The sequence below is a fragment of the Pezoporus occidentalis genome, unplaced genomic scaffold (genome assembly GCF_034315485.1).
Source record: "Pezoporus occidentalis ecotype Australia unplaced genomic scaffold, CSIRO_AGI_Poc_V1 ctg10, whole genome shotgun sequence".
Classification (NCBI taxonomy): domain Eukaryota; kingdom Metazoa; phylum Chordata; class Aves; order Psittaciformes; family Psittacidae; genus Pezoporus; species Pezoporus occidentalis.
In genome coordinates, this window is record NW_026912779.1 from 4,382,297 (window position 1) to 4,395,538 (window position 13,242).

The 13,242-nt window shown below is 37.6% G+C and overlaps 1 protein-coding gene across 9 annotated transcripts in view; it reads right to left on the reverse strand.

Moving 5' to 3' along the window:
• The window catches only part of USP34 (ubiquitin specific peptidase 34), a 137,039-nt gene that overhangs the window by 78,708 nt on the left and 45,089 nt on the right, over positions 1-13,242 (reverse strand). For 8 of the 9 annotated variants that reach the window (XM_062609994.1, XM_062609982.1, XM_062609966.1 and 5 more), the window contains 6 exons: positions 11,524-11,585; positions 3,922-4,003; positions 3,738-3,830; positions 1,446-1,571; positions 908-1,037; positions 287-322 (listed from right to left, as the gene is read on the reverse strand). In XM_062609994.1, the coding sequence (XP_062465978.1) occupies positions 287-322; positions 908-1,037; positions 1,446-1,571; positions 3,738-3,830; positions 3,922-4,003; positions 11,524-11,585 (529 nt within the window). The remainder of the gene's footprint in view (positions 1-286; positions 323-907; positions 1,038-1,445; positions 1,572-3,737; positions 3,831-3,921; positions 4,004-11,523; positions 11,586-13,242) is intronic. The other variant, XM_062609972.1, reaches the window with a different exon arrangement.

Below are 13,242 nucleotides of genomic sequence, written 5' to 3' on the forward strand. Positions count from 1 at the left end.
GCAAACAGCTAAACAAGGGAGATAACCCAAATAGTCTGTGTACCTATACACTAAAATCTCCCTTTAGAACACTGAGCAATTTCCTACAAGATACTTCTTGCCAGTACACAGCACAGCTATATGAATATCCTACATTCTACATGAAATGTAAGTTCCATTTGACCTCCCATAAAAGTGTAACTTCAAACTTCTACCAGTTCTTCCTCTATTAAGATTCCACAGCTGTAGAAAACCACTGTAGTGTCAAACATATCAGATTGCGGTGTACTTCTAGAACTATACTTACAAGGTGAAGGGGCTGCTCTTCTGAGCTCCTCTTCTTCTGAAGGAAAAAAGCAGGATGGAAAAATAAGTGACTAAAAATCTTTTTTGTCAGCATATAGTTGTCCACGATTCATAAAAATCAGCAGTAGGAAAAGAAAGGGAAACTACAGTAAAATGGCTTGGCAGCATCTTTAGGACTGACTGTGGGGAAATACACAGTCAAGGAAAAATAAAAGCCAAAAAACCCCAGAAATAGCATGGAATATCAAAAACTAGGTAAAAATTAGATAAACCTTTGTAAGATTTTATGGAGCTATGTCAGTTACAGATGTTCAGAAGAACAAGAAAAGTTAAATGGTGAGTTACGGACCATCCTCTGAATTAAAAAAGAAAAAAGTAATACAAAAATACATGCTACTTTAGATACTACAAACAGAACTGATTGGAAATAGAAAGCTTTCCAAATGGGCTCCCAAAGCTTTAATGCTTTTGTCTTTATCCTCAACTTGCTTGAAAAATGTCAGCATGACATGCCTAAAAATACTTCAAGTAAAAAGTTCTAAACATCCTTTTGGTCCAAAGGCAACAAGGAGACTAGGAAAATTAAACATTTAACTACTGGATCTACTGGAAAACCACGTACCTTTTTTGTTTCCCATGGGTAGATTGGTACTCAGTAAAGATGCAAAAGAGCTTTGTTTTGACAGCTGAGCCTTAGCTGCTAGTGCATTATTCCACAGTGCTTTTATAAGCATTGAGGCCAAATACAAGGTCTATAAACAGAAACAGGTAACAGTGCCATTAAGAAGCAGTAGGTTCTGCTCGCAAGAATCTACTAATCTTTCTATATGGCAATACTGCAGTTCACCAACATAAACTCATCAGAATAAATGAATGCACTAAATAATGTGTGAAACACTTTCTGACTTCAGACATAGTTAAAATCTTCTATCGGTGCTTATGGAGTCTTCAAAAATGTCTCAGAAAGATTATAATTCAGAAGACAGAAAAGGCCTACTTGAAGAAACATGACTTTACTCATAAAGTTTCACTCTTACGCATTAGTGAATATTACTTTTGCATGTACTCCTTTAGAAACACAAAGACCAATCCATAATGCTTGTCTAATATACTAACAGAATTTCTCTTGTTTCAGTGATTTTGTTTGCCTTGTCTTTTACCTGTTCAGTGTGAGCACTTGGATGAAGAGTTGAGACCAGGTTAAGAAGATGTCTAAGTGGGACAGGGTCCAAGTTTTTGATCAAGGAAGGAAACAAGTCATGGATGTAACGACTGCAATGCTTTAGCTACAAAGTACAAACAGAGAAGGTAACAGAAACAGCAAAATGAACACCAAAAATAATTCAAAGATTGATAAAATTAATTATTAAACAACATATTTGCACAAATTCTCAGGATGTATTTGTCCAATAATCCCAAACTACATAAGCCTTATAATTCTGAATAAACTTAGTTTTTATGTTGTAGAACATATAAAGTTTAGTGAAACCAAATGTGACAGTGTCTTCCTTTGTTCCAGTTCTAAGAGATATGGTGAAACGAACAACTGGATTTTAACTTAAATACAACTTCTACAATATAGTGTATATGCTAAAGCTTGAGGGAAATAATACTTGCAATGAGGTGGTAAATACAACTGAAGACATTACAGGCTAATGTGAGACTGAGAGAACAGACTGTGTGAACTGTGTGAGTCTTATTTACAATTCTTTTGTCTTTCCAGTAATGGATGTCAAGAAATATGACAATGTGTTTAGCTAAGAGTACACTCTATTTACACATTAAAGTGACATTGCTCCTAGATGTTTCCTCTTAGGTTAAATGCTGTTCTTCATAGTCATTCAAAGGGTTTCACGATGTTTGTAAGGATGCTGATATTCAAAAACTAAATAACAGCTACAAGGATCTTCTAGAAAAAACATTTTTAATGTTGGTTACCACAAATGTACCTCAAAAGGGGTGGGTTTTGTCATTATTTATTTTGCCTTCCTAGCATATAAAATACATGTCAGCAGTTAATGGGGTACAGGCTGCCTTTCACAGGATTCAAACTGGACTGAAATTACGTAGATTCTATACAAGGATCCATCTAAACATCTTGAGATACCTGCTTCAGTTCAGAGGAGATACATTTTTGCCCAGAAGTTAGTTTAAATAGTGGAAAATATATTTTTTAAGGTCTTTTATTCTTTTAGTCTAAATGTGTTGGCATTTTAAACAACATTGGAGGTTTAAACCTTTTAGAGGAAGTGATTAGGACATGCTTTGTTCTGATATCAAAAATATATATTGAATGTAACAGTATTGTTATATTCAATAATATATAACAGTATGTCAAAATGAACTTGTGAACTGTAAAAGAATTAGCTCATTTGGGTAACTATATTCAATTATAGGGTGAAAGAAAAACTCCAAATGTCTAATACTAGTGTGAGTTACTGTAAGTGCAAAAACATTAAGGAAGGTAAAATACTGCTTTAAAAATGTAAGTGCAATAAATAATTATTAATTACTTTGATAAAGAGAATTGGAGCCTTTTAAGAGGGAATGCTGTTACAGGGAGCAGCTGCATGTTATAATGACAATGGAATACAGAGGGTTCAGCATGTGTGTACAGAGGTATTTGACTGAGACAAATCACAGAGAAATACTGAACACATAAAAAACCCCCTTCAAATGCTAACCTGTATAAAAGTGTGCTCTCTGTACCTGTTCAAAAGATCAATTTTATTTCTCTGACCTTCATCTTGAGTGTATTTTTCAGAAAAACTGACGCTGAAACCTTGAGGGATTTTTTCTGGGATCTGTTTGTTTGCTGAGTGGCTTTTTTCAATAATAAAAGCAGAACGAAACCACAGACTAACAGTTTCCACAACAGGAAATCAAAATGTCTCCTGCCTTCAAAGCCCCTAAATAAAACATTTCACAACCTAAAATAAAAAGCATATCCATCCCTGAGAAGTAGCAAACAAATACATCTTCCTGAAGGAAAAAAGAGCTTCCAGGTTTACCAAGCTAAAAATAAAACCTCAGTACCTTCTATACACTTGAACACCAGCACTGCAGCACAGCTGTAAACTTCACTGCCACAACTGTCACCTGATTGTACCCACCAGGAGTATCAGAAATGGCAGCTACAATACATAGGAGCAAGGCAATTTAGCACAACAGTAAAAATATTACATCCACCTTACAATCTTTATTCCCTTTCTTAGTGGAAATACTATGCCCTCGCTATACAGCTGCCTTTTTTCCTCTTGTATAAAAGTAGCCTAGGTGGATTTCTGCATCTAATAAAAACCCAGTAACTGTGGCAGTTACTTAACTTACAATTTTGCTCAGCAAAACGGACAAGAAGAAGAAAGAAACTCAACTTTAAAACCAAAATCAACTTGACATTTTCTATTGGGATTTTTGTATCACTCCTTCAATCATGCCAGTTTTATAGCTACCTGTGCCGCTGCCCAAATACAGTCTATATGTTGAGTACTAAGTCTCCCTTCTGCTGCAAGAAAATTCAGGATCACTTGGCACTGTTTGATGATCTGCAAAGTGAGAACATATTGAGGAAAGGTTTTACTAGAACAATTAGTTACTCCTCCATGTTTATACTAAAAATAGGAATTTTACACAAACCTCAATGTGTAAATTTGGTCCAAAAATGTGCTCAACTACATTGTTGCTGATAAGCCAGTCTGCAAGTTCTTTTGCAATTGACCTAGAGAGGAAAAATAGTGGGAACACGTGAAATTATTTGCCTACAATATACACACTGTGCTCTGCCCCAGCACAGCATGTCTTTTAAATTCATACCTGTAATTGTAGTAAGCATATGAAAACTTGGTTGAATACAAAGCATAGTCAATGGTCATTCATTCAAGTACGAAGAAAATGATTCCTCTATTTTTTTCTTGAGCTGGAAGACTAATGCCAAACACCACCATTTCCCACTCACCCCTCTGGATCATTAGCAAACCTGTAACCAACAACTCCACCCGTTAATAGAGTGCAACAGACCACTTTCAAAGTCCTCACAGGTAAGATTTTGATAAACACTGCTGTTTAACCCAAGTTTATGATGGAATTCCAGAACTACTGAGTTCACAAATGCAGCTAAAGGTGGAAGTGCTGGAAATCAGTTTTTAAAGAAACCCACTGAAATACTTTCGGATTCTCTTGCACAAAGAGCAGCTCATGTAGCTTTAAACCCCTATGTTTTACATGGTCATACTTACACACACGTAGCATAAAGATACTTCAAAATTCTCATTTTGTTTCATCCACAAGAAGAGGGAGCTTCACCCAGTGCCAATCCATAAGCAAACATTCCAACAGAACAGGACAAGGAATCCAAATTTTCCAAAACAAAAGCTGAACTTCCAGAAAGGCCTGCCCTGTCTGGAAACTAGTGCATAAGCTCCTTTTTATTCCTTCCTTTCAAGCAAAGGTTTGTTTATCCAGATTTTGGCACCAGAAGCAATTAGAGGACATCACAGTATTTAAAGCACAGCCTGTAGTTTAAATGGCCCTGGAATAAAAGCGCTCTGTTTCCCAAGGAGGAGAGGATGGGAGGGAGTGGGTGTCTTGGAGGACTACAGGAAGAAGTGTTTTTACTGCTGCTATTGGAGCTAGATGGTCTTTAAGGTCTCTTCCAACCCAAACCATTCTGTGATTCTGTGTCAACATTTACGGTCACTGTTAAAATTCCAGGATTGCCAATCTTGGATCACTTGCAATAAGAGAACAAGAATCATTAGGTAAAAAGAGATGCCTTTTAGGTTTTCCAAACAGGATTCACTTTCCCAGGGTATCCTGCCAGTTCTTCAATTGTCTTGAACTGCCTGATCCGTATGGATGAACTCAAGGAGCAAAGAACCTCTTACTCAACACCACTCTTGTTATCCTCTAGTCTAATTCCAGGATATCGGGAATCAAATATATTGGTCAAAAAAAATAATGTCTCCTAATATTTAAGTAATAACTGTCTTGCAAGGTACAACAATTTACCAACAATATCACTTATGGCTTATTAGTAAATTAGTTCTCATACTGCAAAGTCAGTTTCTGAGGGTATCTGCTCAAAGAGGGATGACAAAGATAAGCCAGATCTGTTCTATGAAATCCAAGTCTACTTACTTCCTACAGCCTCATTTCAAAACCAAACCAACATCCAAGCACCACCGCAACACCCCAAAGATGCCTACCCCAGATCAAACTTTGGAGCATGGACATTACAGACTCATTTAGGGCTTCAATTTCTGTCTAATAAAAACAGAAGTAAGGCCTTTTCACACGCAAGCTGCGGCTTTGCAGATTTTACAGCTAAAGGAACTTATTACTCCTTTGAAGTCTCCTTTAGGAACAAGCATGGCTTTAAAAAATGCTCTTATCCACTTGCCTCCATGCTGTCAAACCCAATGCCCACAGTGGCATTGCCCATGGAGATGGGGCTCAAGAGACTACAGCACTTCGTTTTGGCAGGCAGCTGGTAGACCTGATATTGCAAATTCACCTCAAATCACGGGTGCCCAACTCACACTTTGAAAACTGAATGCAGCCTGTAAAACGCGTTCCTTGAACTTAACAGTCTGTTCAGCTCCTTCTCACGGCTTTACAGGGCTTCTCCTTGCTGTGGGCACAAGCGCTCCTGCTACAGGATCAAAATAAAAGCAGAAAGCCTCATAGCTTGCATTTTGCATGCATAGAAGGTAGATGGATCTGGTGACACGAGTGACCGTACACCCATTAGATGCAGGAGGCCTGAATGGATGCACTTCTGGCTATGAAATGTGAAGAAAATCATTGCATACGGTCCTCTGTGAGAGGTAAAAAGCCTTAATACCAGTGTAATAAGTCAGTGGAGGTCTTTTTGTTCCGGGACCATTTAATTTCTTCTTGGCTTTCAATTTTTAAACCTGTAGCTTTCAGAATGAATCCCAGCTAAACACAGCTAGATTCACTAGGTGATGTTAATATGAAAGGACATGCTGCTGCGTGCCTCTCCTTAAACCAAGTACTTCTGCTAGTAGCACAATGTCCATTAGACATTGTATCCAGAGTCATATGTTGCATTTTAGCTACTCTAAAGGAAAGAACAAAACCTCCCTTAGAGAGTGTGCTCCTTCACATTGTATTGAACCGGTATGGCAGTTCTCTATCTCTAGCTGCAACGTTTTCCTCTGAGAAATAATGGATTATTCTTTTGCAGGACTGCTTTTTTTTTTACTGGATGTATTCTCAGCAGTAAAAACCTCTTTATCCTACTGGTGAGCTCAACTGTGATAAAATGACATCTCAGATTTCTGAAGGTAAACATCCATTTGATATGGATTCGTTGAGGATGACCAAAAACAAGAGGGTCCTTGTGGTGAAAGGCAGAATGCTGCCTTTGTGTTTCCCAGAGAGAATTGTTCCTCCCAGAAAGTTCTGCTGAAGGCACACCCATCACTATATACACTGCCTTTAGAAAGGACAACATTACTACCAGCACCAAGTGTTTTGTTCTCTGATATACTAAGAAATTACGACAGCAGATTGAAGGATTCACCAAAGAAAGCAGATTTCAGTGTAAATGAAGGATGTCTGACTTATTTCCTGAACACTTCCATTTCAGGAAGGAAACAGTGAGAGTGAAAAACATGCATTATGATCAAAGCATAGATATGCTTTTCCCTCTAACATGAATGTAGCTGCAGAAAGAATGGTTTTACAAATTAGGCATCTACGTCATAGAGACCTTAGCAGTAATAACATTCACCTTGGTAATAACACGCATTAGCTATTTTTCATGGATTTGGTAATTGGGATTGCAAGGGACAAGTCATTTAAAGAACCTGATACTCTCTCTGGGTCTGTGCTGTGGGCGAGGGAGAAGGAGAAGAGAATGAAAAAGTAAAAGCAGTATCTACTCTGGTTTAGTTGGCTCTAAATCTTTCTCACACTGGAAATGTCCACAAGATACAAGGCTAGATGATCCCTAGACTTAATTTCTCCTTACACTTTAAATTTAAGTTCACTGACAGTTCATATCTGTCAAAAATAACTGGTATACTTCCAAGAAATGAAATTCAAGCACTTCTGACATTAGTTTCCCCAGGCACTCCCCGAGTCTGCAGGAAGAGAGTGGCAGCTATGCAGCTGTGATATAACCTGATGTTTGTGAACTGTACTTACAAAAGGCAAGTACCGCAGCTTGAATTTTGTTTGTTATTGTAAATAAAACTATCCGGAAGGAAAGTACAGTTTATGCATTCTCCTGGTAGGTCAAAGCACGCTTCTCTATAAGAGGACTGGGTTAAAGTCCTAGCAACACTTTAATCTAAGGCTGTGGTGCAATACTTGGTAGCCACATGATAACCCAGATTCAGGAACAAATCCCACATCAAAATAAGCCTCCCCAAAGAAAACCTTATTTATCCAACCAGCCAATTCCCAACACAATTCACCAGGCAGCTACAAAGCTGGATGAAACACAACAGCAAGTCAGTAACGTCACTGAAAAATACCATGCGAAACCTCAACAGGAAAGATGTAGCAATAGAACGAGCAGCTTGCAAGGGATGAAGACAAAATCACTGAAATAGCATCTACAACACAACAACAGATGTAGAATACTGATCTCAACTATTTAGGCTCAGAAATGTGAAGAGGATAAAGCAGACACCCTCCAAACACGCATTCAAGCACACGTTTTTGTGAGCATCCATTTTCTCATGGGATGCTTTGCAGGCTCCGAAACCACCGCTCTGACATCATCCTGAGTATTTATTAAACCATTGTGTGTGCCACTAGAGAGGTTTATGCCATTAGACAGAAACATCAGTGAGCTGGGTGAAAAACTTCACTACTATTTGTTTTCAAAGAAAAGCAGGGAAGATCCCTGGAATGTGGAACAGGAGATGGGAAGAGGTGTTTAAACGATGTTGCCATTAATTCAGCTGGTGAGCTTAGACAAAAGATTGAGAAAGCAAGAGTTAGCATGAGCTAAGAGAACACAAAAAGCAATACAAAACTTGCAGATTAGTATCCCAATAAATAAGAGAGGGAAAAGAAAGGAGAAGAAATGATACAAACATTTCTGTTCACAGGTGGAAGGGATTTTGCACGCCTGAAATCGCTCTGGAAGGAGATTTTTAAGGGAGGGTAATCGAGTTTTGTAAGTGAGGCAGGAGGTCGTGGCAGTATCAACCTGAAACCTGAAACTCAAGTTCTTGGCTGCCTTCCACTCAAGGAGCAAAACAAATATCTCTTTACACGTGTTATTTCCACCAGCTGGTGGTGTCCTCTTTAAGGAAAAAACAAGTTTTTCCTCTTGTGGTCCAAACAGCATAAAAACATCTTTCCCTCCCTGAAAGACATGATCGTTTTTCAGTAACCAACATCAGCAAACTAGTTTGAGGAATCACTAATCAAAGACTTCTCTTCTGTTCAGTCCTGTTATTTTTAGCTTCAATAGATTTCATACTCTTCACTACCTCAGACTGCAAAGAACTTGATTCTATCTTAAGAGCCAGGAATAGCTAAATTAAAAGTATCTCTGAGGGATATTATGAAGTTGAGTCACTGAGACACTGCACATGTCCTGACAATACATATACTCAGTCACCACACACCCTAGAGAAGACAGTCAAGTAAACTAAAGCTAAAAAGACATACAAATACCTATGGAGAGAAAACAGATTTCTCTCCCTTGGCTTTCTGCTGTTTTCAAGTGCAAATTGTGAAAACCGATGACTTCCTAGCCAAAAGATGCTTTAGCTTATCTTACCCTGGAAAAATTTGCAACCATACAGATAAAGGCGGGAGGCTACTCTCGCAAAATACTTGCTGCAAACTCCTGATGATTCTCCCAAACAAAAGGGAAGCACTAGAACTGATAGCTCTTTCTTAAAAAGAGAAGATACCTCCCGCAAACCCACCTTATCAAGATACAGAAGGAGAAATCCCAAAGGTTGACAGTTCCAAACGCATCTGGAAAAGTCAAAACACATAATGGGGATGACCAGGCATAGTGCAAAACATCTTCCTTTGATAAATCTGCAGAGGCTACAAAGGTACATAATGAATCTTAGACTTCCTTTCTCCACTAAGGAAAGAAAACAGGAATGAAAAGCTTCCCTTTTGCTGCTCATTCAATCACTGCCAACTCCGTAAGTGCCTTCTCATCCAAAAATTCCTCATGAACAGAGTCTTTAATGAGAAGGAAGCTTTGTACTGAACAAACTATAGAAGTGAGATGTTTTCCCCGTCCTTCTGCACCAGCCATTCCTCATGATTTGGCTGGAAGAAATCAGTGATTCCAAAAGACATCTGAAGCTGAGCAGCAATACTCAATACTGGTAAGTACCCAGCTTTTCAGGTAGAACACCAGAATGACTGGAATTCACATTTAAAAAAGCCACGTACTACAAAAGTGGAAAAGAAGGTCTTCTGTCCATGCTGCATTCCTTTCAAATGACAGCCTGTTTACAGATGCCCTTGCCAAGAAAGTAATAGCCCAAATGAGAATTTGACAATTTCCTTCAGCTTTAAAATAACTGATGTTCCTGCACAGTACATCTGCTCTTCTGCGGGGAAATTTCAGCAGCCTCCTCTTCCCCTTCTTGATAAGTTTCCTTTTTTACATTTGAGATAGAAAATCAAACAGCTTTTTAACAGGTTTAACTGGTGGAATAGCTTCTTGTTAATGTTCTTTAATCAGTTACTACTTGTTACAAATTATTTCATTCACAGTATGTTTCAGAAGATGAACTACCCAAGAAACACCTCAGTTTCAGATACTCAACGTAAAGGAAGGAAGAGAAAAAAGGGGTAAAACTGAGGTTTGGCAGTCCCAGTGTAAGAATACACCATAAACTGTCAGTACAATATTGAAAATACCCCAGCCAACAAAAACCACCTCACATGCCCAAGGTGTTATACTCCTGTAGTATGTACTTCCACTGCTACAGAACTAGAAGCTTTGGAAAAAACCCAACACCTCTCCTAGGCCACAAAATATGTAAGATAATATATATAATAAATAATAATCTTATATATATATATTAAAGTAATACATGTGTGATTACATTTATTACAGTAATGAAAATATTTTGACATGTATATGAGCTTAATGACATGACATTCCGGTCTCATCAGATCATAGTAAGATACTTATGGCATAGTTAATAATAACGCCTTATTTTTTGTCCTGGCACTATGTATCAAAACTTTCTTTGCAATAAATAGATAGCATGGATTCATGTTCACCTACTGATTCAGCAACAAAGGACAAGACAAAGTTGTCTTGTCGACCTAGTCCCCTAAATTTCACTTCAAGTATTCAAGTTATCTACATGAAATCTACAGGGTTGTGGTCCTGACTGCTGCCAGATTTCAATGAGCAGGTGTTCAAATAAAACCAGCTATAATAAAAATACCCAGATGAAAAAGCAAGCCAACTGCTGCTGCAACAGACTTCTCATTGATGAGCAAAAGACAGTGGAGTGTGTCTGCAGTGAGAGAGATCCACACATGGATACTACCCCCAAGATACACGTAAAGAGTATTTCACAAGTAATAGCCTAGATTTTACCTACTTTGCCTATGATTTCCACAGAACAGTTATTTCAACTACTGAAAGACATACTTCTTGCCTAATCTGTAGGGTTCTAACAGTAAGATTACAGTTATTACAAAAATTAGCACATTTCCTCACTGGAATACAATCCCACACATGAATCTTCTCAAAGATTATGGGAATCCCTTTTAGAACTCTTAAACACACCTAAATTACACAAACAAGGACTTTGAAGAAAACCAACAAATAGCACAGGCTCACAGACTCAGTGGAAAACTAATAACAAGGCTGAGAGCCAGTGTTGGCACATGTTTTGTTAACTAAGTAATCAAGAAACTAAGAATATGGCAAAAATACTACTTGGATATGAATTAGCTGGTTCTTATTTATACATCATAATGGAGATAATGGCCTGTTACAGGTACTTATTACTTCAGCATCTGCTTTTTTCTAAAGGTTACCTCGACTTTTATGCTTTATGACAATACAAAAACCAGAGACATTTAGAAATGTTTTCAACATTACCACTTAAAACCATTTATTAAACCTCTGCTTAGAAAATTTCTAATAAATGCCTCAGATTATCACCACTCCCCACTGTGTATAATCCACAACAACAATACAGGAGAACCGCGATCATATAGCACACTGAAAGTATTCATAGTAATGTTCCTACTTACGTTTCTGTGTCTGAAACTAATGACTCATTATTACACACATCATTGAAGGTATGAAGTTGGTTCTACAGTTAGAAAAAGGAAGAAGAAAGTTAACATTTTGGCTAGACATCTTGTGAGGTAGCTTTCTTACATTTATAAACAGTATCAGTGAGTGTAAACAATGTCTTCCAGTAGTTCTCAATGCTTTTAAATACGCTGCTTTGACAAAACTTTGAACAGGCATTCCAGTAGCAAGAGGCATCACTTTTCCTTTTTAATTGACCTTTCTTTCACTAAAGCAATTAAATGTTGTTACAAAACTCCACCCACTCCAGAAATCAAAGCAAGGTGTGAGGCAGTCACTTTGCACCCAGGCTTTCACGAGGAATGAAACCCACACTCTGGAAACTGATGTCTTAGGATGAGTCTCCCCATTACTGTAATGTTTACTACAACAGCAAAGATTTCTTTTGTCACATTATCAGTGTGAAAGTCTGCAAAAGTGGAGAGTGAAAATTATGTATTTTTATATGAAATGAAGCTTTCAAAGGTATATGAACTGATAAATTCAAGTTATCTCAGCAAAACAGAAAAGCCTGCTGGAGGTTTCCATCTCTTTACCACCCTTTTCCTCAGCATCAACTTTCCAGATACAGAGGTAGCTTTGCATCCAGTTCTTTACCTGTACATAATAGGGTTTTAAACATTTAAAACTAAGCAATAAAACTTACTTCTCATCTGGCTTTCAAAAATATTAAAGACAAAGTAAAGTGAATTTTTTAAATTCCAATTCAACTGGTTGCTTATCTTTATCAAAATATTTACTCTTTCCTGTCTTGAAACAAGCGTGGTACATGTATTCTCCAATCTGGGTGACAGCTAATGTCCTGCAGCATCTACACAGAGATTTATTCATGTCTGATCTCAACAAATTTCAGGGGAAAAAGCGTTTTTGAAGAAATTAGTGAGAAATCAGAGCCTGGTTATACAATTATTAATAGATAAGCTATTAATAGATACTTTCAAATGAAGCCTATTTAGGAGTGGAAAAACATGTGAACAGAACTTCATGAAGAAATTATAAGCTGTTAAAATTGGGTCAAAAGAAGAAGTGAGAGTTCACTGGCTTCTCTGAAGACGTGTGCCCCAAACAAGACTGTTTTGAAAGGGATCTAAAAGTGAAAGAGTACTGAACTGCACCTATCCTCAATTTTAAATCCATGGGCACACGTTGATAAAATATTTCCCATCTGAAATCCTTATCCAAAGGAATTTTGACAGAAGGTGTTCTTTTTGATATTGGAATTCTGAAACAGCTTTCAAAGTAATTTCCACTAAAGTTGTAGAATTCTGGCACAACCTGGCAAAACAAAGTACATTTGGGACGCTGTTGCACCATATTATTCTCACTCAGCTCCTAACAATTTAATTCACTTCATGTTTCCTTACCGGGAAATACCAGAGCCAATAAAATACATTTACAGTGTTTTAACATACATGAAACATTAAAGGAGCTAAAGATGCCTGGACTTGATTAATGGAATACAAATGTGTTAGTTGTGAAGTCAACAAAGATATGAAGTCTTCAGCAAAGGAAGGCGAGAATTAAAAGGCACCTCACCAGCTAACCTTGTCTGAAGACTCAGGCATCAAAGGTAATTAAACCTTATACATAGGAAACCAATGCAGGAAGAGGAGGTACATTTAAGTCAGATATAAGGCAGAAGTTCTTCCCTGTGA